The sequence below is a fragment of the Ictidomys tridecemlineatus genome, unplaced genomic scaffold (genome assembly GCF_052094955.1).
Source record: "Ictidomys tridecemlineatus isolate mIctTri1 unplaced genomic scaffold, mIctTri1.hap1 Scaffold_5441, whole genome shotgun sequence".
Lineage (NCBI taxonomy): Eukaryota > Metazoa > Chordata > Mammalia > Rodentia > Sciuridae > Ictidomys > Ictidomys tridecemlineatus.
The window spans coordinates 20,932-44,303 of record NW_027523612.1 but is presented as its reverse complement, the minus strand read 5'-3'; the positions used below and the strand labels follow the sequence as shown (position 1 = coordinate 44,303).

Genomic DNA, 23,372 nt, shown 5'->3' with positions numbered 1-23,372 from the left:
CCTTGGTTCTGCCCAGTGAGGTCTGGGTGAAGCCTGCTCAGGGGCCTAACCCTGGCCCTCTCTAGAGGTGGCAGCTCTCCTGGACACATGGCCAACAGCCCTAGATCTCCTGAAATCCCAGGAAAGCAGGTGTTGGCCAACCTGGCTGCCACTGGCCCCACAGCAGAATGCACAGATTAACCCCCTCCTGGCCCTTCTGTGGCCCTGCTGCAGCTGCAGAGTCCCATGGCAGATGTGGATTTTCCAAACACGGGGAAGGAACAGACATGTCTCATCACTGCGGAGATCTCTCCACAGAGACTGGCCAGCCACAACCATTCGATCAGATGGGAATCTCCATGATCCACCACCCAAAGTCCCACACATTTCCAGGGAGCTGTTTCCCCTTGAATGTCTAATGCTCTGTGAGAATGTGACTATACACTCTTAAGTAATCAGTGGCCAAGGAAGAGACCCCAAGGGAAGGTTGAAGATGCTCTGAGCTGGACCAAAAGCCCCACAACACACCTTGGTGTCGACACAGCGGTGCAGTGGAGGGAAATGTGCACCTTACAGGAGAAAGGTTTCAAACCAATGATGGAGTTTATGCTGTGGAACCAGAAGGAAGAGAAAACCAGGCAAAGGCCGGGGAGAAAGGGCATCAAGACCAGAGCAGAAATCATAGAGAAATAGGGAAACAGATAAAACAAGAGCTAGACTTTAGGAAGAAAAACAGTGATGACCTCTGCTGGACTTGAGGCATGGCTCAGAGCAATCAGGCAGAAAGAGGAGCTGGAGGGCATGGGCCGGTGCGGAAGGGGCAGCACGGTCCCCTGGAGGGCGTGGGCCGGTGCGGAAGGGGCAGCACGGTCCCCTGGAGGGCGTGGGCCGGTGCGGAAGGGGCAGCACAGTCCCCTGGAGGGCGTGGGCCGGTGTGGAAGGGGCAGCACGGTCCCCTGGAGGGCGTGGGCCGGTGTGGAAGGGGCAGCACCGTCCCCAGGCACAGTTGACATGAGGAGTTAGCAAAGCTGTGGGTAGGAATTGTATTTCTAGACATTGAAAGGTGGGATGCAGATGGGAAAACCCCGTGTACACTGACAGTGAGAAGAAAGGAGACCCAGGAGAGGCCCGACCCAGGAGAGACAGGACTTGTGCACTGCAGACGACGGAGTTGCTGGGAGGAACTAGGAGCTGCAGGTACAGGACTCAGTCCCGTGAAAGTGCAGCCCCTCCTCTGCTGTGAACTGTGTGTCTGTGTGACCCCCCAGTGGAGCTGGGCTATGAGCTGTGGTGGCCCATGGCCTGCCTTCACCTGAGGGCCTTTGGCCTCTGATGGCCTGTCCCCATGCCCATGTCTGGGCACTCACCTGGCCCCACACAGGACTGGGCCTGGGGACTGCTGTAGTGGCCACGGCCCCCTTCTTGGTGCTCCAGTTTGTCCCAGAGACGCATGCTGGTGTGGGCTCTGTCATCAGGGAGACCGGGGTGGGTCACTGCTGTGCAGCTTCTGCACATGCCCAGCAGGCCGATCTCTGAGGGCCTGAACACCCATGTGATGCTTCCAAACAGGGTGCTTGGGAGCCTTGCAGACCATGTGCAGCAGGGGCACGTCCAAGAGTGAGGGGAGGTGAGACCAGGCAGATTACCATCTAAAGTTGACAAATGTCTGCTGAGCCCAGGCGCATGCTGTTCGGGAAACCACAGACCTCCATAACCATTGGGAGCAGGTAGACATGACTTTGACCTTGGCAGTGAGTCCACTTAGCAGGAAGTTTCCAGCTGCAAGAGGCTGAGGCCTCATTCTTCCAGGCCTCCACTGAACCTTCCTGCTCTGCCACCTGGCTGACCCAAGGGCAGGCTCCTGATCCCTATGTTGGGGCAGAAAGGTCAGCACCTTCTGTTCACCAGGTGGTCTCACGGAGAGAGGAGGCACCCAAGTTGACCCCGCCACGGGGTGCGCAGGCTCAGGCAGAAAGAGGAGGCAGGCTTATCCTGGGTTCATCCACTTGAGTCCTGCAACATCTCCCACGGCTGTACTTTCCTGTGCTCTCCTGGACTGCGCTTGGTTTCCCCACGTCCAGTGAGGGGTGTGGAGTGCCACAGCACCCCATGTGGCCTCGGGAAGAGGCTTCTCAGGATGCAGGGGGCCCCAGAGCACCCCTGGGCATCCTGCAGAGCATTGGGGACGTCATTTTCTTTTTATCCCATTGGAGAACTTCAGGTGGGGCCAGGACACTCAGGACTCCTTCAAGCTCAGAAGTACGGCCTGCTGCCCATAGGAACTGGCTGCCCAGCTGCCGTGGCCAAGGGTCCAACAAGAAGGGGGCAATGTTCTGTCCAGGCCGTTGAGCAGGATGTGCACCTGGTAAGGTGCTCCCAGGCTCCTGCCTCCTGGGGCCAAACAGCTCCTGGGCTCAGACCTGCTTTCTGTTATTGAAAGGCCTGGACTGCATGTGAGTTCTGGGCCTGGGGCCAGCAGTGCAGACCCAGGATGCCCATTGCCTAGCCACCCACTGAAGAGCCACCTCTGAGTGGAATGCTGGGTCAAAGAGGACGTGGCCAAGGCTGTTGCCAAGTGTGCCCAGGGCCCTCCGGGGCTCTGAGAGGAAAGACTCCAGCTTATAGACCCTTGGGGAGGGCCAGGTGCCACACACTCCCAGCAGCACAGGCCAGGCCACAGAGCTGCAGAGGGGCTCCGGTTGCCCTGGGCAGCCTGCCCCCAGGTGCTCTTCCAATGGTGCTAGACCCTGGTGGAGTTTGGAGTAGCCCTTCGAGGTCAGGGCCGGAGGGAGCTGTATCAGGGCCTAGGCTTCCACAGCCCCTGAACCGCTCCTCATAGCAGCAGGCGGCTCTCACAAGAACCACACGTAGGTCATTCCAGGAAAACTCAGTAAGAGGCTCAAGGTGGAGACCAGTGACCTTCTAGACAGCAGAGACGAGGCCTGCTTAGAGCTGGAAGGTGCAGCTGCAGAGTTGAGGCTCAGTCTGCACTTGGAAGAGTGGATGGCAGAGCTCCTGTTGCTCTCCTGTTAGGGTTGTGGTGTGAGGAGCTGGGGACCTCTGGTCCTGTGGGACTTCCCTGCTCTGCCCCACGAGAGGGAGGCCACTACCTTGCCCTTGTCCTCAGGCTGTCCCCAGCGCCCCAGCACACAGTGGTTCCTGCCACATCTACTGTGAGTCCCCTGAGAAAGGAGCAGTGCCCCTTGACCCATCCTCCCAGTCCCACAGGCCAGGCTACTTGGTAATGGCCCTCAGCACACAGTCACCTTAAAACCACTGCCCGAGTGAGGGATGGCCTCCCAGCTAAAGAGCCGCTGAGACCAGGGGGTGAGCCACAGCCGTCCAGCCTCCACGCCCGGCCCCCAGCCCAGAGGGCCTCACTCGAGCACCCAGCACGGGGGCCCCTGGTGCTCCCATGTACTCCCAGCCCACCCAGCGACTGTCCCCAGCCCCACCTCATGCTGCCCAGTCCCCAGTCCCATCCGGCCCCAAGTGACCCAGGAAGATCTGATAATTCTCAGGCTTAGAGTGGCCTGGAGAGGAGTCCCCAGACCTGTGGAAGGCACATCCTGGGCAGGGTCTCAGGTGAGTGGGCTTGTGTACCTGAGCAGGGGCTGCTTGGGGTACGGCAGCTGGTCTGCACCCGGGCACGGCAGGGCCTTCTTGGTCACCTGCTTGTAGATGTTCCTCGCAGTCACTCCGACCCACAGCATGGTGGACAGTGTGGAGTAGTGCAGCAGGATGCCCACCTGGAGGGGGAGAGGTGTCAGCTGAAGCCCCCGTCCCCACCACGGGCAGCCTGCCTCCCAGGAGCACCAGGTGGGCTGGGACCACACCCTGTACCCAGCAGCTCCTACAGCCCGGGAGCCACAAGAAACAAGGCTCAGGGTGTGGGGTACTAGCAAGGGTGGCAGAGACCCTTGTCTGTGCCACTTTGATCTCTTGCAGAGAAGCTGGCGGGCGCCCAAGGCAGCCCGTGGCCTAAGTACCCTTCCTGGGCAGCATCCACGCCAGCCCCACGCATTTCCTCTGCAGTCCCATGACACGGGGTGCCCAGTGGAAGGGGAGGCAGCTGCACTGCGGGGCTCTCTGTGTGCTGCTGTCTGTGGCATTACGTAAGAAAAGCCCTGCCGGAGAGGTTTGGACAGCCACCCGCGTCAGAGTGACTCATTACTATGGAAACGGCCGCGGGAGCTGCATCCCATCCCTGGCCCTTGTGCGCTAGCTAATTACACATTCTGCACTACTTCGTTTCCATCTCATTTCATGAAACGAGGTTACCTTCAAGGTAATAACCTGACATTTCAAAATGACAAGTAAAATATTGCTATAATTGGGAAGGACATAAACGTTTAAGGAATACAGAGATTCCCCGAAAAAGCTAATGTTGCACCATTAAAATGATTTATCAAACCCGAAGTTCAATTTTCACTTATGAGCAAAGTCTGTAATGATTGATGTGGATTTTGTGGGGGTGGAAAGGTCAAAGAACTCTGTTTGTGGTTTTGCAGGAGCTCCCTCTGCGTGGCTCCGCGTTTTCCTGTGCCTTCCGGGCCCCTGGCTGGGGTGGGGGCTGGTGTGCACATCTGAAGGACTAAGGGGGCCCCCAGCCCGGACAAGAGTGTGAGGCGCTGAGCTCTCTGCACCCAAGAGTATGGGCATCAGTGGCCACCTGGGCCTGGCCCTGGCTTGAAGGAGGGTCCCTCTGGCTGCTCAGGAATCTCTGTGTGGCCATCATCGTCATGTGCACACAGAAACTCAGAGACATCCTCAGGAGCCCAACTGTCAGCCCAGGGCGCCGAGGAAGGTGACAGAGCTCAGGGAGGGAGGTGAGCTCGGGGCTGGCCTGGCCAGGAAGTCTATGAATGGAAGGACTCTGTCTCCTGAACGCCAGCTGTATGCTGGACACGTGGGGAGGCCAAAGCACAGCCGGCTACTGCGGGAAAGGAGGCAGCACACAGCAGCGCTCACGCCCTCGCTTCTGGGCCCAGGGCCAGCACTGATGCACGCGGTGGCCCGTTTCACTTATGATGTCACTTAATACTTCAAAGAGGCTCAGGGTCATCTCTGTCGCCATGGCAACCGTCTCTTCTCTCCAGCCACTCAGAGGGCTGGACCACTTCTCCAGGCGTTCTGCTGTGTGGCTCGGGAGGGGGCCAGGAGCCCTGGCTCCCATGTCAGGCTGTGGTCACAGGTGAATGGCGAGCTGGAGGCATTGGCCCCTGGGTTCTCCCCTGCAGTTGGTGTGGGAGCTGCCATGCTGTGTGAATGCCCAGGCTGGCCCCTTCCTCCTGCTGGACTGCACATCAGAACCCCTAGCTCCCTCTCGAGGGCCCTGCAATGTGCAGCCACGTGGGTCCAGAGGCAAGGGGGTGACGTCAGGCTGTGGGTCTTACTCCTTGCAGCCTGCGGGGGCGTCCTGAGCTGCAGTGCCAGGCTCTGCTCCTCCGGCCAGCAGCTTAGCCACTCCCAGGGTGCTACTAGCTTGTAGCCGGGCTTGTCTTGCCTGCTGCTGCCCAGAGTCAAGTTCTACCACTTGAGTGAGACAGGAGTGTTTCCACATCCATGTATGGCCTGGCACCTGGCAGGCATGTTGGACAAGCGAATGGGTGAGTAGTGACCAGGCCTGCCCCTTCTGGAACCAAAGCCAGACGTGGGGACGGCATCTGCAGGGGTCCTGGTCTTTCCTCTGTCAGCCTGCAGAGGGCCACTCCCTCCCAGAGGTTCCTGCGGCTGTCACAATGGCGGAGCATTGACCATACGACATGACCTCTAGAGACCATGACTGACATTTCCTGACCTGATCCGTCCCCACGGGTCAAGACCTCTGCTGGGGTAGGGCTGGTTTCAGGCTCCAGGGGCTGGTCCAGACTGGATGGAGCTTGGGGACTGGTACAGGTTTCTGGGAGGCCTGGCAGGGTCCCCGAGTCCCCAAGGTGATTCCCACGGGCTCTGTGGCTGGCAGGTCCCAGCTGGACAGAATCGGAGGCCACGCGTGGACATAGAGATAATGATCACTTGACTACTTCTCGGATGGCCCCAGGTGCATTTACAGCAGCACATGCTCGGGACTTCCCAGGCGCTGGCTCATGGAGAGGCAGTGCTGGAGCCTGTCCGCCCGGGGGCCTCCTCAGGCACACATCTCAGCTGGACAGGTCAGGGGAGGCCAACAGCCACTGAGGGCCGTGTGGGTCACAGGGGCCTGAGGAATGGGGCAGAGGCTCCGCCCATGCTTATCAATAGGTGTTTCTGTATTTGCAGTAAAAAAGGCAGCCAGGGACCAGCCTGAGGCCCCAGGGACCCAGACAGACTGCATGGGTCCTCGGCACGTGGCTCTGGGTCCTGGAACAGCCCCACCCCTGGAGCCTGGGTTCAGAGCAGGTGGGGGGTTTGTGTGTGCACACAGAGGCCACCCTGGAACTGTAGCGGGGCTCTTGGCCAGAGCCACAGCCCAACGTGAACAGGACCAGGCCTGGTTCTTATGGAACATCCTCTGCCATGGGCTTTACCTTCCCTGAGAGAATAGAACCACACGTGGCCTGCATGTGGCAAAGCTCCCCCTGACTCCAGGCTGGTGGCATCTGGGAGTCTGACTGGTCCCTCCCCTGAGCCCCACCCGACTGTCTCTTCAGGAGGGGCAGCCTAGCCCGATTCCTGGGAAGGAGGCCTCAGAGCGGGCCTGCCAGTGGAAGATATGTTGTTCCGCATGATTGAAAGCTGAGCAGATCGCAGGCTACAGGTGGAACACAGCTGTCACGTGGACGGCCAGATGGATGCCTGACTCCCTTTCCAGCCATAGGAGGCAGGGCCCCACTCCCACCCCGGGACATGGAGGATACTGGCATCTGCAGCAGGATGCAGACAGTGACACTCACCCCCTGGCACAGGATTGGGTGCTTGGTGCGGTTGATGCCGCCGGCGAACACGGTGAAGGTCAGGGCTGCGTGGAAGCAGAAGTTGAGCAGTGTGTGCCGGCCTTTCCGGCTGATCCTGATGGCACTGCGGGAGACGGGGTCTCAGGTTAGGAACTGGCACTTCATGGAAAAGCACGTCAGAGCACTCTTCCCGGATCGCCCTCGGGGGAGCTGGACACCATCGGTGGGGCACGGCCATGCCGACTTGCTCTAGCAGATCCTATGCCGTCCCCATCTCTTGCTGCTGTTCCAGCAACTCTGTGCAAGATCGTTTGGATAGTGAACCCGGAAGGGCTCTGCAGAGTTCACCAATCTGACCATGTGATGGACAAAGGGACATCATCCCCTGGTTCCCAAGATGGGTTTCTCCCTCTCCAGCAGGTGTCCAACCCTGGGGAGGATGTGGTCATGTAACGGTCGGTGAGTGCCTGCAACCTGGAATGGACATCCTCTGGGCTGGGACCGTCTCATGACAAGGTGGGTCGGGGCTCTGCCTGACCAGCTGGGGCCAGGGCTTGGTGCTCAGTCATGCCTTGGAATTCGCCACGGCCCTGAACACATCTACTTCTCTTCCCATGATCCCAGGGCTGAGGTCTGCATGTGTGTGCCCCCGTTCCTACGCTGAGCCCAAACTACCAAGGGATGGTACCGGGAAGTGTGTGTTCTGGCAGAGACCTGGAAGGGTATCCGTGTCCCTGCAAAGGCCAGCTCAGGGAGCTGCCTGCCTCTTCAACCATGAGAAGCCTCAGTGAGCAGGCGCCCCTGTGGGCCAGGGAATGGGCCTCACCAGGCACCAAATCTGCCAGGGCACCAATTTGGAACTTCCCAGCCTCCAGAATTGTAAGAAATCAACTTCTTTTGTAAATCACTGTTGATTTGCCGCCCAATCTCTGGTCATTTGTTATAGCATCTCAGACTGACGAAGACAAGGACTTCAGACCCCCCCAGCTCCTTCCCGTGGCCGTGGCCTCTCTTCCTGGCCCAGCCTCTCCCGTGGCCGTGGCCCCTCTTCCTGCCCCAGTCTCTCCCGTGGCCGTGGCCCCTCTTCCTGCCCCAGTCTCTCCCGTGGCCGTGGCCCCTCTTCCTGCCCCAGTCTCTCCCGTGGCCGTGGCCCCTCTTCCTGCCCCAGTCTCTCCCGTGGCCATAGCCTCTCTTCCTGCCCCAGTTCCTCCCATGAACGTGGCCTCTCTTTCTGCCCCAGCCTCTCCTGTGGCCGTGGCCTCTGTTCCTGCCCTAGCCTCTTCCATGACGTGGCCTCTCTTCCTGCCCCAGTCTCTCCCGTGGCCATGGCCTCTGCTCCTGCCCCAGCCTCTCCCATGCCACGGCCTCTCTTCCTCTCCATGACCATGACCTTGGCTCTCCAGACCTCCTTCTTTGGCTGTGGCTGCCGATGCCTGAGCTGATTGCTATAGCCTTGAATGTGTCCCCATCTGCTCCTGGGCTATGACCATTGCCAAGGCCCAGCTTGACCTACGCCTTGGTTGTGGGTAGGCCTGACTATGTCAGCGCCCTGCTCACACTTCAGTGCCTCTGCAGGTGACACAGACTCCAAGACGTCCCCCACTCCCAGGCAAGGTGGCCAAAACCCAGCTCAGAAATAGAAATCTGATCAAACTGCTCTTCCTGGGTAAAAAGCCTCAGCACCAATAAGCAAGGGTGCTGCTGGCCGCTAGGCATGGGCTCTGGGGTGCTGACCCACAGGCACTCAGGAAGGCCTGGCTTCTCGAGATCTGGCAGCACCCAGGCCCATCACAGTGGCTCTCCCTGAGCCACTGTGATGGGCCTGGGTGCTGGAGGGTGTCCTGCCACCAGAAGGGCGGTGAGCCCAGCCCAGGGCTTGCATCTGAGGGTGGGCATGGAGGGGCAGGTGGCCTACAGCCTTACCTCCGGTGCACGATGTAGGTGACTGCAGAGGCGAGAAGGCAGAGCAGCATGACGGCAGTGCAGGCATACACCACGGGGTGCAGGAACTCCCCTGGGAACCGGGGCAGGGAGAGGACAGTCTTCAAATCCTGGAGAGGAAGCAGAGGAGACCCATGTGACCGAGGCCCGGCGTGGGCGAGCGGCTGGTCACGAGTCGGCCTCCCATGCCTACGGCTCAGGCATCGGGCTGACCCCCAGCATGTCTGCTAGGGGTCCATGGTAGCTGAGAAGACCCTGCCCCGAGGCTCATGAAAGAGTTCTCTAGCTGCCGGCTGCCCACGGCTAGATCTTTGTCTCCCCAGCTCTGCTGGGCCGCGGCATCCTATGTCTTTGACAGCGGCTCCCAGAGGGTGGCATTTCTCCAGAGCCAATGCCTGCCTCCTGTTCTGTCCAAGGTGACTGGCAAAGGCAAAGTGTGACAGCCCAGACACGGGGCGTCCCCCAGAAGCTCAGAATGTTCAGAGAGGTCTGACCTAATCCACTGAGGCAGACCAGCTGGGGGTGAACACAGCAGGTGGGTTGTGTCTGGAGGAAGTGGGCCCCTGGGGCGCGTGTTTGGGGTTTATATTTTGTCTCTGCTTCCTGCTGCCATGCCCTGAGCTGCTCTCCTTGGCCTCGCCCTTCTGATACGATGTTCTGCCTCACTGGGGCCCAGAGCCGTGGAGTCGGCCAACCTGGACAGAACCTCTGAAACCCTGAGCCCAGATAAATGCTTCCTCCTCTGCATTGTTCTCTTTGGTCATAGCGATGCAGAACTGAGTGACACAGGCATGGTGCTGGCCTCCACAGCATGCGTCTCCTGGCAGACGCCCACTGTGTCTCAGTGGGCCTTACAGAGAGGCTACCCCAACCCACCCCTGGACTCACACCCACCAACGCTCTGTTCTTAGCCATCAGGAGTTGGGTGCACGTGTCCATAGGTCTGTGTAGTGTCCACCCCAAGTACATGGAGGAAGAAATGTTCCTGTGGACAAATACACAGGGGACCGCGGCCCTGGCTCATCTGGTGTCCCTGACTCTACTATGCATGGCCACAGAGCCCAGGGCTCACGGTGCAGTTCCCAGGCGAGCGGGACGTGCCTGTGCTGGAGTAGAACTGACCATCCTGGTAGAAATATCTGGAGCTGATGGAGGTTTCGTTCTCCTTGGCCCCCATGTGGCATCCTGTTCTGGGCAAGTCTCAAGGCATCTCTGGGGGCTACACGCTGGCCGGGTGGCAGCTGCCCCTGGTGCTCACTGTCCTGGCCCCTGCCTCCCAGACGGTGGCGTGGGCAGTGCAGGCGTCTGTGGAGGCACAGGTGTAGATGGGGCAGAACATCCATGACTCTGGGGGCTCAGGCTGTAGAACTCTTGGCTCCGTGCAGCTGTCGTCCTGCCAGATGGCAAGCTCATGAGATTGCCTGGACACTCCGGCCTCAGGACAGAGCCACTGTGGCCTGCACCATCTCCACTGGAGACCTCAAGGCTCACCTGCTCCTGACTGACCAAGAAAGGGGGGTCAGCCCCATCCTGGCCTTCACGTACCCTCACGCCACACTCTGCCTGAGTGGGTCTGGCACTTGCTGGGTGTGGGTGTTGGAGGAGGTAAGTGGTTGGAGGAGCAGTGGGACCGGCTGTTTCCCCAGGCAGAGTTTGTAGCTGGTTCTCTCTTCCTGGACACTGATCAGGCTCAGCCCTGAGATTGGTCTGGGTACTTGGCCCTGAGGGTGGGAAAGGGAAGGCTGGCTGGAGACTCCTGGCCTCCCCGTCCCCTCTGAGGAGAGCAGAGGTGGAAGGGCCACCTGGGTCTTCTGATTCCCTGGGCCCAAGGGTCAGCAACCTCCTGTAGTTCAGAGGGCTGCGGGCCCGGTCGGATCCGTGGAGAGCGGCCTCCTCTGGGAAGCCCACACATCTCTTGGTGCCCAGCCTCTGAGCTGGCTGTGGGTGATGGGGACGCTCCTGCCGTCGTGGGAAGACCAAGGCTGTCCTCCTACTTCCTGTGGAGCCGGCTCCGTCCTGGAGACACCCTCTTGTCTGATGAGTTCCCTGCTGAGAGGGGCTGCCCCTGAGGGCTGGGGAACAAGAGCTCCACTTGGGCACCAGGGCGGCGGGCTCTTCCCTCCCGTGACAGGCCCTGGGCCGCTGCGGCTGGCTTCACACCCAGGTCTGGGGGCTCTTGGTCCTCCACGGCCTTCCCCAGGGGCCACTGTCACTGCAGTGGGACGTGTGGTGGCCAGCCTGCCTGCGGGTTTCAGACCCCTGCTCGGCTGTGTGGGGGGAGGGAACAGTCACAGCAGGCAGAGGGCTCATTTTGGCATCTGAAGCAGCGTGCCTCCTGTCCCTTTCCTGTCCCCTCACTTCTGTCCCCAGGGCCCATGGGACACTTGCATTTGAACACACCTCATCTGTGGTTTCAGGTCACATGGCCATGGCAGGCCACGTTAGAAGTTGGACAGGCTGACCTCTCAGTGAGCCAGCGCAGGACCTGGAGGTGTTGGTAGAAACTTCAACCAGGCTGGGGCCTGCAGCCTGGAGGCCACCCTGCCTGGGGTGGGGGCCGACCTCTCACCTGGGGACCCAGCGGGTGAGGCATAGCACAGGAGCGGCCCCCGGGCCCCAGGATGTCACCTTGGGCTTCCACTACAGGCAGCTCACTGGGGTCAACAGTGAATTTCCTAAGGAACTAGGATTTGATTTGGTTTCCTGTGTTTTTCTTTCTCCAAATTAGTTACAGCAGTGCCTTTCTACATGTTTAGAGTTGGCATTTAAAATTCAAAGTAGCTAATGCAAAATAGAGTAACATTTTATTTTTCAAAGTTCACACATGGGCAAGTTCCTCTTGGAAGAGTTTACCGTGCAAATGTTCTTTGGGCACAACCATGAAGCCGATCCCACGTGCGTTGGAATCTGCGCGGCTTAGGTGCCTAAGTCCTCTGATGCCAGGAAGCTGGAGCCCTCTTGGTGCAGTGACGGTCAGAGACTGGGGGACAGCGGGAGAGCCTCTGGGCCGGGAGGGGAGGGACCAAGGCCCCCAGCCTTCTCGGCCCTGACGAGAGGCCTGGAAAGTCTGCTGGTTTCTGTGCCTGAGGAGGGCAGGCTGCTTCAGAGGCCACTGAGGAGGTGCCTCTGTTCCCTGGGAAACACAGAGTCCCCTGGCCCAGTGTGCTGCCTGCCTGACAGTCTCAGGGACGTGCCCGCCCCACCGTGAGCAGATTGTACCCCTTTCTCAACCCCTTCCAGCTCCTCTTATGTAGGTGGACACAGCCTTTTTGGTGTGTTCTGTGTTGGACGGCGCAGGGTGTTGAGGAAGGCAGGAAGAAGGGCGAGGACGGGAGAAGACCTCAGTCAGGCACCTGCAATCCTCTGCTCCAACTGCACCCTCTTGGTGACCGGTGGGGAAGTGGGCACCACACCTGGGGACAAGGCCCCTCTCCAGGCACCTCCTGTGCAGCGAGCACCAAGGCCAGGCCTTCTGTCAGCTTCCTGTCCTCTTCCACCCTTTCCTCTTCCTCTTCCTAGCTTTTCCTGGGTCTGTGCAGACTCAGACCATAGTCTTCAGGACCTGACGTGTCCCGTGTGCCTTTTTAATGACAACTGCATCTTATCGAGCGATCACGTTTTCATGAAAAGGTTTTGGCGAAAGCTGGAAGATGAGTGATCTGTTTGTTGTTAACACAGATCACCCTGCCTGAACGTGACAGAGGTATCGTTTGTCATGGTTTCAGGTTGGAGGGGCACATGGGACCCTGAGGTCACAAAAAACCGGTGGACCACACCGTGGAGACTCTCCTCCTGGACTGGTGGATACTTGCTTAAAGTTCAGAATTCAAGGGGCAGTGTGAGGTGGGATGACACTCTCCACCTGAGATCCAGGTACATTTTGAAGTTTTTAGGCTGGAGAGAATAAAAAGCAGCAAGCCAAAAAGAACTTGCCAGAGTTCTGGAACGTTGGCGGGGGTGGCAGGAGCCGGAGGCTTCCCTTGCACCCGGCTGGGCTCAGTCTGCTGCTGCTGGGTTGGGGAGGGGAAGCACTCGGAAGGTTTGTGATGCTGACACAGGGTCTTTTATGTGCCTGTCCAGGCTCCTTCCCACCCCCTCAGCGCCAGAGGGGGACAGACCATCACAGGTGTAGCTCATACCTTTTAGGAGCTTAGAGCTACCACCTCCCACCACCTACTGTGGCCCCGGTCCTAATTCTTGATTTCTCCCAGAGCTGACTTCATGCAGAGAAGGCCTCAGGCAGCTTCAGAGTTCCCCATCCACCTGGGGCCCAGCAGGGAAAGAGGCATTACCCTGGGCTTCACCGCAGGGCTGAGTTGAAGGCCTCTGTGCTCCATCCCCTGCCTTTGGGGTCTTGACCCCGTCAAGTCTGTTTGGGACTGGGCACTTCTGCATGGAGGGGAAGAAGGACTCCAAGAGGGGCTTCAAAAGCACCATGTGCTGGATCCTCCACTCCAGGCAGGGGCTGGGCAGGTCCGTCATGGCTCTAGGGGCCCTGCTGAATGTGGCAGAGGACCCTTCCAATGAAGGCCCCGAATCCCCAGCAGTGGGGGTAGAGTGAGTCCTCAGTGAGTCCTCTGCTGCTTCAATTCTTGGCGCCAAAACCAAAGCAAAGCCACTGACACCAGGTGCTGTGCCACCAGCAGCAGACGAAAATCAGATGAGAGAACGAGCCGGTCCAAAGGCCCCACCTGACGGTGCCAGTAAGTCCTGCGGCTGAGCCTCACCAGCCCACAGCAGCAAAGCCTCCTCATATTCCCCACCAGCACACGCAGCGCTGTCGCATGACACCACACTGACTGCACGCAGCCCATGGCCCGCCCCCTAACCCCACAGTCCACCCCCTCACCCCCACGGCCCGCCCCCAGCCCCGAGGGCCCGCAGACACCGTCCTCTGCAGGCCGCAGGGCCCTGCGTGCCACGCCCTTCCACCCTCAGGGCCCTCCACGCAGCTCCACCCCATGCCACCCCACATACCATCCTATTGCATCCCTGGACACACAGGTATTCATCAGGCAATGTCAGCGCACCCCACCAAGCCACCCTGCCCAATCCTGGCTCCTTGAGCAGCGAGCAGCGAGCAGTGGAAGGCCAGAGTCGTGCACCCGAGGAGCACCCTCCCGACCTCAGCCCAGGCGCTCATAGGAGGCGGAGGGAGCACCCAGGTCTGCGCAGTTCTAACTGCAACTTCAGGTGTCACTCATTCCCTTAGGAACAGGCCTTCTTGGAGTCAAGGGTGAGGCCACAGGTGACCGAGCAGTCACATGCTTCTTAGTGTCTGCTGGCTTCCAAGATCATGGCACCTGTTGGAGAAGCAGCTGGGCCTCGTCCGCTGTGCTTGTTACCGTCAGGGATACAGAGCTGCCCTGGGGAGTGGAGGTGGCCTCAGCTTCCTAGTGGACCTAGGTCCTGCAGGACGTGTCCCCTCTGGCAGGGAGCAACTTGTCTTGTCAGAGCTCAGGTCAGCTCTGTCCAGGGAGGGAGCCTGGCCAGGGGTGGTACAGCCTGCTGGCACAAGGCTGCATCCAGCGCTGCTTCAGGATTGTGGTTCGGAAGACCAGATGCTGCTGACACTGGGAGCAGAGGAGGCTGCTCACTCCTGGGCAGCTGCTGGGGAAGCTCCAGAGGGCACTGTGCAGGCGCCTGGTGCTTCGGGGCCCCCGTCTGGGCTCCCAAGTGGACCTGTGCACGCACCTGCACCACAGCCTCTAGACACACAGAAGAGGTGGGACCCGGGAAGGCCGTCTGCAGGGCGGCCATACACGTGCCTTTGGAGTCCTCAGGTGTGGATGTCGTTTGTTAAGAACAACCCTGAAGACTGCTGAACGGCGGCTAAGCAGAGTGCCCCGGCAGTCTGCAGTGTGGGAGCAGGAGGGCTCCTCCCCGGCAGCAGGGAGCACACAAAGAGCTCCACGGGGCCACGGGGAGAGAGGCAGGTTCCACGTGGGGACTGAGAGGCTGGGAGCCCTGCACTCGTGCCAGGAGGGGCTGAGGGTGCACTGGGAGGGGGTAGGCGGGACTGAGCTGTGGCCAGACCCTGCCCGGTGCTGCCTCTGGAAGCACCTGTTGGCTCTCTTGGCGTCTGCCAAGGGCAAGCTTCCATTTTGCAAACATTCTGAATCTGAGGACAGAAAACCATGAATAATGCCAAATGTAGGTGACAGCCACGCTGGGCGTGGCACTGGGGGAGCAGCTGGTGGACGGAAAGGAAGCCAGGGCCCAGTGCCCACCTGCCGTCCTCTGAGAGCCACCCAAGCCTTGGACACAGCCTGGCCGGGGGTCCCAGAGGCATATGGCCCGTGACCTTCAGCCTTGGGGCCTGTGCAGGTTGAGGAGAGGCGGGATTTGGCAGAAAGTGTCTTTCTTATTTGGACCTTTTGAGTCAAAAAAGAAAACAAGGTGGTGACTCAGAGAGAATGCCACTCACGAGGCAGATGCTGGGTCGCACAGGGCGCCCCTGCCGCTCTGGGACACGGAGCCCTGTCCCGATGCCATCAGCATTCCCTGCACGTGCCCGGCCGCGGCTGCCCGTCTCTGTCCCTCAAGAGCACACACAAAGCCTTCTGCACTCTGCCGTCAGCCTTCCTGAGGCCGTGGCAACCTCAGCAAGCCGGGAGGGGCTCCCAGGAGGGCCCCCGTGGGTCCCGGTACCTGCTCCAGCCAGCTGGGCACACGGTGCTCCTTTCTGGGCAAAGAAATGCCCCAGACAGCAGGGGTGGGGGTAGGGCCTGTGGCTGGGCTGAGGCCCTGATGGGGAGGGACCCCAGGGGGCCTCCCTGGGGCCTGGGCTTTCTCCCCAGAGGACTGACGTCACTGGATTAAATGATCTGACATTTCCACACGCCTGCAGCTCATCAGTACGAACAGCACTGAGCCAGCCAGCGCAGAAGGACCTGGGCAGGCAGCGAGACCCAGGCAGCCAGAGGCCGTGGGCCTCTGCCCACAGAGCCTCCCCCTGCCAGGACGGAGCACGTGGAGGGCTGCCCTTAACTGGCTGGCACTCCTCAACCAACTCTCCTGACCGGGCCTCCTTCTTGAAAGGGGATCGGCCATGCTTGGCTGCACCCAGGCCATGGCCTGGGGGTCCAGTACTCACCATGAGCCCTGCAGAGTTACCCAGGCAGGAGTGCCAGAGGGGGCCGAGATGTGGCGGGGAAGGTTATGTGGCGCCCTTCTCCCTGCCAGCCTCCATGGCTGTCCAGAAGGTCAAGATCCCACAGCCACGGGCGGAGCTTCTGGACAAGGACGCCTCAGGGTGCCAAGGTGGCTGTGACGGGGTGGGCGGGGGTCTGCAGGCTGCACCCATCTGTGAAGACAGCATATGGTCAGTGGCCCTAGAGGAGGGTCCTCCCTGGTCTGCGGCTGGCAGACCCCTGGTCGGTGCCCAGGCTCAGGCAGGGAGCAGTGGCTCTCCTGGAAGTTTGCCCCCTCTGGACTCCTCAGCAGCCAGCCTGTTGGAGTTGCTGGCTCAGGCTCTGTCTGGGGCATGAAGGGATCTGGGTGACAACCTGGTTCATGAGCCTTGGGGACTTCAAGGGGAAGAAGGGAAGTGCCTTCAGCCTGCTACTGCCCTCCTGGGCAGCATTCCCGTCCTTATTTAAACATCAATCTTGGCTCACCATCCAATACAAGAACCAAACTGCATCGTTTCAGGCTGCACAAAGCCAAATAAACATGTCTGTCAGTTTAAATCAAGAGAATCAAATAAACCTGAATGAATCTCCCGGCACACAGCCAGACCCAGCAGCCGCCGCCTGGTGTGGCTGGACAGGGCTGGAGCCCTCCCACAGCCACTCTCTCTGCCAAGAGGCTGGGGCTCATCGAGCTCCATGCCTCCGCTCACCCAAAGTTATCCAGAACCTGCTTCTCCAGTGGCGGGAGGCACCTCTCCCCCAGTTGGCATGTTTGCCCAAGAAATGGTCCTGATGAGTGGACCCTGCTGCCAGCAGCTCATCCTTCGCCTTTGCCGCGTGTCCCCTGCCTCCCTGCAGGAGGCCCCCGCCCACCACTCAGACCCCAGGAGCAGCACTCACTTCTCACCTATTTTGGCAGAGACAGCTGGAGGGGTGCTGGTCTCGTGCTCCCCTGTGCAGGTGCGGAGTGGCGGGTTCTCAGCACCAGGGAACAGATTTCCATCCCCAGTGGCCTGGAGCTCGCAAGTGCAGTTATCAACAGATTGCAGGGCTGCAGTCCGCCCGGAGCTGTGGCCAGGCACAGCGGTGACGGCGCTCTGCACCGGGAGAGGATGAGTCAGAGCCAGGAAGAGCAGGCATTCACCGCGTCTCAGCGGGCGGCTTCCAGGGCTCAGGTGGGGGGCGCCAGCCGCCTGTGCCTGCCTGTCTTCCGCGCGGCGGCGGGCAGGGACCAGGGACCGGCCAGGAAGCAGGAGCCGTAACCATGGGGACTGGGGGAGGCGCGGATGGCGGCGCGGTGGCCGGCTCCTGCCGCAGGGTGGAATGGTTCTTCCCAGCTAGGCGGCCAGCCACCCGCCCGTCACACTGCAGAGCCGATTTAAAGAGACAACCGCCCAGGGTTTGCTGCTCCCTCCAGCAGGTTCAGACAGCCCATGTCAGAGCCCATCCTGGAAGGAGGACCAGACAGTGGCACTCCGTTTATAAGGGAAATACCTGTCATTCAGGACTCCAAGAACAGAAACGTGAACCAGGAAACTGACTTTGGAGGAATTTTCGTGGTCTTTGTATTAAAATATCCTTAAATCCAGATATGCTAAGACTGAGGTGAAGGCGAGCCATCCCAGCGTGAGTCAGCAGGCTGCTCCTCCTGTGGACGGCCTGGTCGGGCAGAAGGTGCCCCCCTCGCCCCGGGGGCGCCTCCCTCTCCTGCAGTCTGGGTGGCGGAGCCGGGCCTGTGGAGGAAGGTGCCTGGGGAGCATGGTGGGCCCCACTGCCACCCCTGGGCAGGCCACCGCTGCTGAGCTGCCCGGGAGGGTTACAAGGTTAGTTCTCCTGGGGGACACCTGGGGCAAAGCCCAGCCAATGTGACTGAGCCACGCCCACTGGGGCCCATCTCCTCAGCTTTACTTCCCTGGACTCAGGCCCTGGTGCCTGCTCCAGAGCATCCAGGCCCCTGCTGCCCTGGATTTTGAGGGCCCCCAAACGGGAACCCCTGTGGAGGTGGTCCTGAAGACGCAGGAGGGCAGAACTGGACACAGGGCACCCAGGCTCCTGCCTTGTGGGTCCGGCCGGGAGCATCCGGTGGGGTGCTGCTGGCTGTCCTCTCTCCTGCTCCCCCCAGCCCCTGGATGCTGCGACGTGCCCTGGACCCCAGCTGAGGGAGGTGAGGCCCTGGTGGGCTTCATCTGCCTACAGCCCCCCAGGAGTCCTGGAGACCCCAGATGTCCTGACTTCTCAGGTGGCTCCCCCAGGGCTGGGTGATCTGGACAAACGGGCAGAGAGGGACCCTGGGCCCTGAGGGCTGCTTGACACCCGTGCCCCACAGGCTCCAGAGACAGACCTGCTGTGCAGTGCCAGGTGAGCACAGATGGCCTGTCTCCCCTGGGGGCCCTCAGCCTCGGGGTGGGGGTCCCAGGGCCCTAGAGGGGGCAGAGGAGGCCCTGGCTGCGAGTGTCTGGCCTTGAGCATGCCTGAGACTGTCCCCCCACCCCCGCCTCCTCCCAGAGGAGCTGGAGCCAGGAGCTGCCCGACCTGGAGAGCAGGCCTCAGAGCTGCTGTAGACCTGGCCTGGGTCCTGCATGGTGCCTCTGCTCTGCTCTCCCACAGGGCAGGACATCAAGGCCTGGGAAGCTGAGACCCGGAGCAGTCAGCTGCGCATGGCCCAGCCTGCTGTGGGGCCCCGTCTGCTGGGCAGGCAAAACCCATGCCCTGGGTGCAGCTGTTCTGTGGCTGCCCTGAGCTCTCAGCAGGCCTCCTTTCCTCCTCTCTAGGACTGCTGGAGTGGCCAGGGGCCGGCTGAAGAAGCTGGCCCTCAGGGGGCGCCTGGCCCTGAGCGCAGCAGGCCAGGGTTCCTCCACCTGAGGTTTCGGGATGCTACCCCCAGGTGACATGTGCAGGGCCAGCCCACCTCAAGGCTCTGCTGGGTGGACTCAGAGCTGAGCACAGAGCACTAGGGTCTGCATGTGTCCCACCACGGTGCCCACGATTCCAGTGTCTGCCACAAGGAAATTTCTCCACCAGGTGTCACAGAGGCACACGGCCCCCTCTCTTCACTGGCCAGATGAGGAAGGTGAAAGGACCGGACCAGGCCAGGAAAACGGCAGACCAAGAGTGGGAGGGGAGCCCCTGGGTGCAAGGCAGCCACTCTGCCTGTGGTGGGGTCCTCACTCCAGGCGGGCTCATGCACACATTTTCTGAGGTGCTTCCTGGGTCTGCACCTGACACCTGCAGAGCAGCAGAGCAGGGGTGAATTGCTGCCCACGCTGGGCACAGCCACTGGCTGGAGAGGCTCAGTGCGGGGAGACGCAGGAAATCTTGGGCACGAGGTGAGCTGCTGTCCACTGTGGGACTCCTTCTTCCTCTGCCAGCAGCTCTAGTCTTCAGGCCGGTCCATTGGCCATTGCAAGGCCACCCACCTGGTCATCCAGGATAATCCCTTTACCCATAGGATATGGCCAGTGGATTTTCTGTAGAATCCCTTCTCAGCAACACCTGGATCTGTGTTTGGAGGAAAAATGGGGGACACAGCCACAGACCACCTCTCTGTAAGGGCCAGACCACAGCTCCTCGGGCTTCTCTGGTAGGGTGCCCCCTCATGGTACTTAATCCTGTCCAGCAGACGAGCTGGCCGCAAGTGGACGTGGGGGGTGCTGGGAAGCTGATCGTGGGCACCGACTCTGAGTACCACATAATTTTCACGTGTCTTGAAACATTTTTCTTCTGATTGTTTCAACCACTCAGGAGGAACGTTCTGCTCGCTCTGCACACTGTCTGCCCCACCATGGCAGGAGTGGGAGCCGCCTAGCCTGCAGAGCTTCCCTGGACCTTCTGCCCAGAGCTGGTGGGACAGGGCCGCCACGGACACACGCAGACCCTAGTCCTTCTGGGGACGTTTGCAGTTGACGTACTGCTGGGGACAGACTTCACCCAGCTCAAAGCTTTCTCCAGGAGGCAGACAGGGCTGTCTCTGCCTGCCTCCTGGAAAGGTCAGTGTACTGGACATCTCGTGAGATTGACCAGCAGGTCTCACTAGCAGGACACTGGCCTCGACAGACCTGGCCTCCTCAGCAATTCCGAGTGTCTGTCTGGCTGATGGGAAGGTCGTTGGCAGTCATAGAGTGGGCTGCTGGAAGTTGGCTGCCCCTGCCCAGGGTGCTGGTGGGTCCAGCATGCTCGCTGCTGGGGGTCCTGTCTTGTTAGGGATGGGAACCCAGCTGGGGCCAAGCCACCCCCTGCTGAGCAAGAGCAGGCCAGGCTACCCTGCCACAGCTGAGGGGCCAGGGCCAGGGCCCACGGAGACCATGCTTCCTTCTGCACCTGGTGGCCTCCGAATCTGCAGGCTATTCATGGACTCCAGGAAACTGTCTGGCCATGAAGCTGGCCTGGAGATGGGCTAACCCTCTACTAAAGGGGTGCAGGCCCATCAGACCGATGGCTCAGGGGACTTCTGGCAGTGACTGAGCATCTTCCCACCCGGGACGGGCCAAGGCGCTGAGGATGGCAACTGGCACTTGTGAGAACACGCCCCTGGAGGAAGGATGGCTGCAGCCTGCAGGTCGCCCAGGCCCTGGGCTTCTTCCTGAGGCTGCAGTCGGACTGATGGCCACCAGCCATTTGGAGGAGACTGAGAAACAAACCAGGAGCCGCTTGAACGTGGAGATGGTGGCCTGCAGGGCTTGTGCCTGCCTGGAGGGTGTGGGGCCATGGCCAGCTTGCCCGTGAGCCTCACTGCTCTCTGGGCGGAAGGAAAGCCCTCTCTGGTTGCCATGGCAACCCGCGTCTCCCCACGGCACCCATCTGAACCTGTGCCGACCATTTCTAACAGACTCAAGCCAACAGACGCATGTTTACCCTGAGGGGAGGCTGAGCTCAAGGACCAGATAATAAAATTAATAAGCTTAAAGCCTTCTGCTGCCGGTGGTCCTTTAGCCAGCGCTGTCCAGCCAGAGAGAAGCCTTGGGCTCCAGCTGGGCCCACAGCCGTGGCGGCTCTTTTGCTGTCTCTGCCCATCTCATGCCGACCACCCTTCCTTTAGGGTCTTAGGTGGGCTTCACCTCTGAAGGGTGTTTGTTTCTTGGGCCCATGTCCTCTCAAGTCTTGAGCCCTGTCGGCGAGGCGCAGGCCCTGCCGTGTCCGGGCTCTGGGTGGGACAACTCGGCCCTGGGGCTGGCTTGAGCTGTGGGGCCTCTGCAGCTCAGGCTGGGAGGGGGGGGGCCTTGCCTCCGCGTGCCCAGGCCAGAGCCATGGTGGTCTTGCCGGCCCTCTGGGCCTCAGAGCCTCAGTTTGTGGGGGCTGGTGGAGGGTGGCAGGAGGAGGAAGCAGCACCGACCTGGTGGTCCATGAGAATCTGACCCTGCCCTGCCAGCATGGTGGAGCCCTGGGAGTGACCTCCTCTCACCTTGCCAGCTCTGTGGAGGGTCACTGAGGAGCCATATGGTCTGTGACACCCACCCAGGCCTGGTCTGAGCGAGCCTGGGAGGTGCTGGGGGTCCGGGTGGGCAGGGCTCGACATGTGCAGATTCGTGCTTGTTTTGCAGGCCCTGGGGACCCTAGCAGGGGCCTGGAGAGAGGGTGAGAGGCAGGTCTGCCCCCAGGTGTCGTGCTGATGTGGGGTGTGCGTGACTTTCTGCCTCTTGGTGCCTTTGCCTACAGCTGGAGGTTCCAAGGCCTCCCCGGGAGCAGGGTCCTGGCAGTGTCCCCTGCTGCCCACCTGCCTCACATGCCTCGGGCTCACCCACTCCACGCAGGGGCGTTCCTGTGTTTATAAGAACACACACCTGCCTGCCGATGGCCTGGGCAGTAAGGAAGCAGGCTCTGACCTCCAGCTGTCCTCCACATGGAGGACCCTGGAGAGGCCTGACCCTTGCCATGGAGTTGGGGTTCTATGGCCTAAGGGGGACTGTTGATGCAGCACCGGGCACAGTGGCCACGCTGGGCAGCTGGCCACCCTCAACCCACCCCCACCAGCCCCTCCTGGCCAAAGCGTGGCCTGGCCTCCCCTGCAGACGGAAACAAGGAGCAGCCCATGAGCTCCACTGCAGAAGCTTCAGACGCAGCTCAGAATTTTAATGAGGGCTGATCACAGGGAGATGAGCAGCACACGGAGAGCCCGGCTCCCGTCACAGCAGATGCCGCTGCCACCAACGGGCCACCACTCTGGCCCACAAGGCACACAGCCGCCAGGTGCCGGCTCCCCAGACGCAGGGATGCGCTGAATGAAGTTCCCACTTCATGCAGACAGTTCCCGCTGGCCTCTGGAGTGGCCGAGGGTTCCCTTCCTGCAGCAGAGCAGGTCTTCCCACCTGTGGCCTGGAGGCCAGCCCCTGCTCCTCAGTGTGGGGTGAAGACGGAGCAGAAGCATCCAGGGGTTCAGGTAGCTCCAAATTCTAGGGACCTTTTGGTTTTCAGACCCAAATAATCAACCGAGTGACCTGCTTTTAGGGACGATATTTGTCCTCATGGGATGGGAGCCTGTGTCCTGGGGGGTCTGGTGCTCTTTGGGCAAGAATTCCATTTTGAGGTCCTCCCAGGAGTGGACCTCAGGCTGCTGGGCAGCCTGTGTCCTGCCCCTGCTCTCAAGACCAGGACACCACTCTGTTTGGACTGCTGTCCTTGGGAGGCAGATACAGAGAGGAGAACTCAGGGAGAACCAGGTCCTGGCCCTTACTCCATCCATCAGGGCCATGCACAGGCCAAGCAAAAGGAGGCCTAGGGAGAAGGGGTGGTGGCCCAGACCCTTCCTCCCCATCCCATCTCACATGCCCCTGCCAGCTGCCCACCCCTGGGTCCTGGCTCATGGCCCATCTGCAATCCCCTGCCAACTCATGCCCCCATCCCAGATGATACACCTCACACCTTCCTCTTGTGCTACTCAGCTTTTCATCACTGTGACAAAATGCTTGAGGTAAATCACTTAGAATGAGGAAAGATTTATTCTGACTCATGGTTCTGGAGGTTTCAGTCCATGATTGGGTTGGCCCTGTGGCTCTGGGGACTTAGCAAGGAAGAACAATGGCAGGGAGTGAGTGGCAGAAGAAACTGCTCACCTCATGACGGCCAGGAAGCAGAGCCAGAGAGGAGGAGGGAAGGGTTCAGGGCAAAGCCGGGGACCCATCTCCCCCTACTCAAGTTTCCACTACCTTCCCAGGACCTGCCAGCTGGCAATCAAACTTTCAACACAGGGGCTATGGGGGGCGGGGTTGAGACCCGAATCACAGCTCCTGACCACCTACCAGCTGTGGAGATGGAGGTCAGCCCAGGGGGCCATTTGGCTGGAGACTCTGCACAAGTACCTGGACAGCCCCTCCTGGAATCTGCTTCTTGGGGGGCGTCCCTGGTGCTGCCTAGAGCTGCTGGGCTGTGGCAGCTGGGCCTGGCCCCTGTCCCCACTGACCTGCTGGAGACTCCCATCCGGCCGCAGCCTCAGCCTCCACCCTCTGGCCAG

At 60.6% G+C, this 23,372-nt stretch overlaps 1 protein-coding gene and 1 long non-coding RNA gene across 6 annotated transcripts; one reads left to right on the top strand and one right to left on the bottom strand.

Moving 5' to 3' along the window:
• Nucleotides 1–6: 6 nt before the first annotated feature.
• On the bottom strand, nucleotides 7–23,372 carry LOC101964525 (adhesion G protein-coupled receptor A1). Of its 3 annotated transcripts, XM_078036970.1 has the most exons (7): nucleotides 23,161–23,372; nucleotides 16,836–17,025; nucleotides 15,892–16,101; nucleotides 8,778–8,905; nucleotides 6,855–6,978; nucleotides 3,583–3,728; nucleotides 7–3,005 (listed from the first exon to the last, which is right to left on the bottom strand). In XM_078036970.1, exons 3-7 carry the CDS (start codon nucleotides 15,892–15,894, stop codon nucleotides 2,960–2,962), a joined length of 447 nt encoding a protein of 148 aa, XP_077893096.1. In that variant the 5' UTR covers nucleotides 15,895–16,101; nucleotides 16,836–17,025; nucleotides 23,161–23,372; the 3' UTR covers nucleotides 7–2,959. The 3 variants fall into 3 exon arrangements, with proteins under 3 accessions (XP_077893096.1, XP_077893097.1, XP_077893098.1); XM_078036971.1 differs by lacking the exon at nucleotides 16,836–17,025; XM_078036972.1 differs by lacking the exons at nucleotides 7–3,005; nucleotides 23,161–23,372 and having other exon boundaries at nucleotides 3,440–3,728; nucleotides 16,836–16,975.
• Nucleotides 16,988–20,831, top strand: LOC110597723 (uncharacterized). Of its 3 annotated transcripts, none has more exons than XR_013433537.1 (3): nucleotides 16,988–17,751; nucleotides 18,700–19,508; nucleotides 19,670–20,831. It is a non-coding gene; the product is annotated as an uncharacterized LOC110597723 (long non-coding RNA). The 3 variants fall into 3 exon arrangements; XR_002483479.3 differs by having other exon boundaries at nucleotides 16,988–18,286; nucleotides 18,700–19,473; XR_002483478.3 differs by having other exon boundaries at nucleotides 16,988–18,286.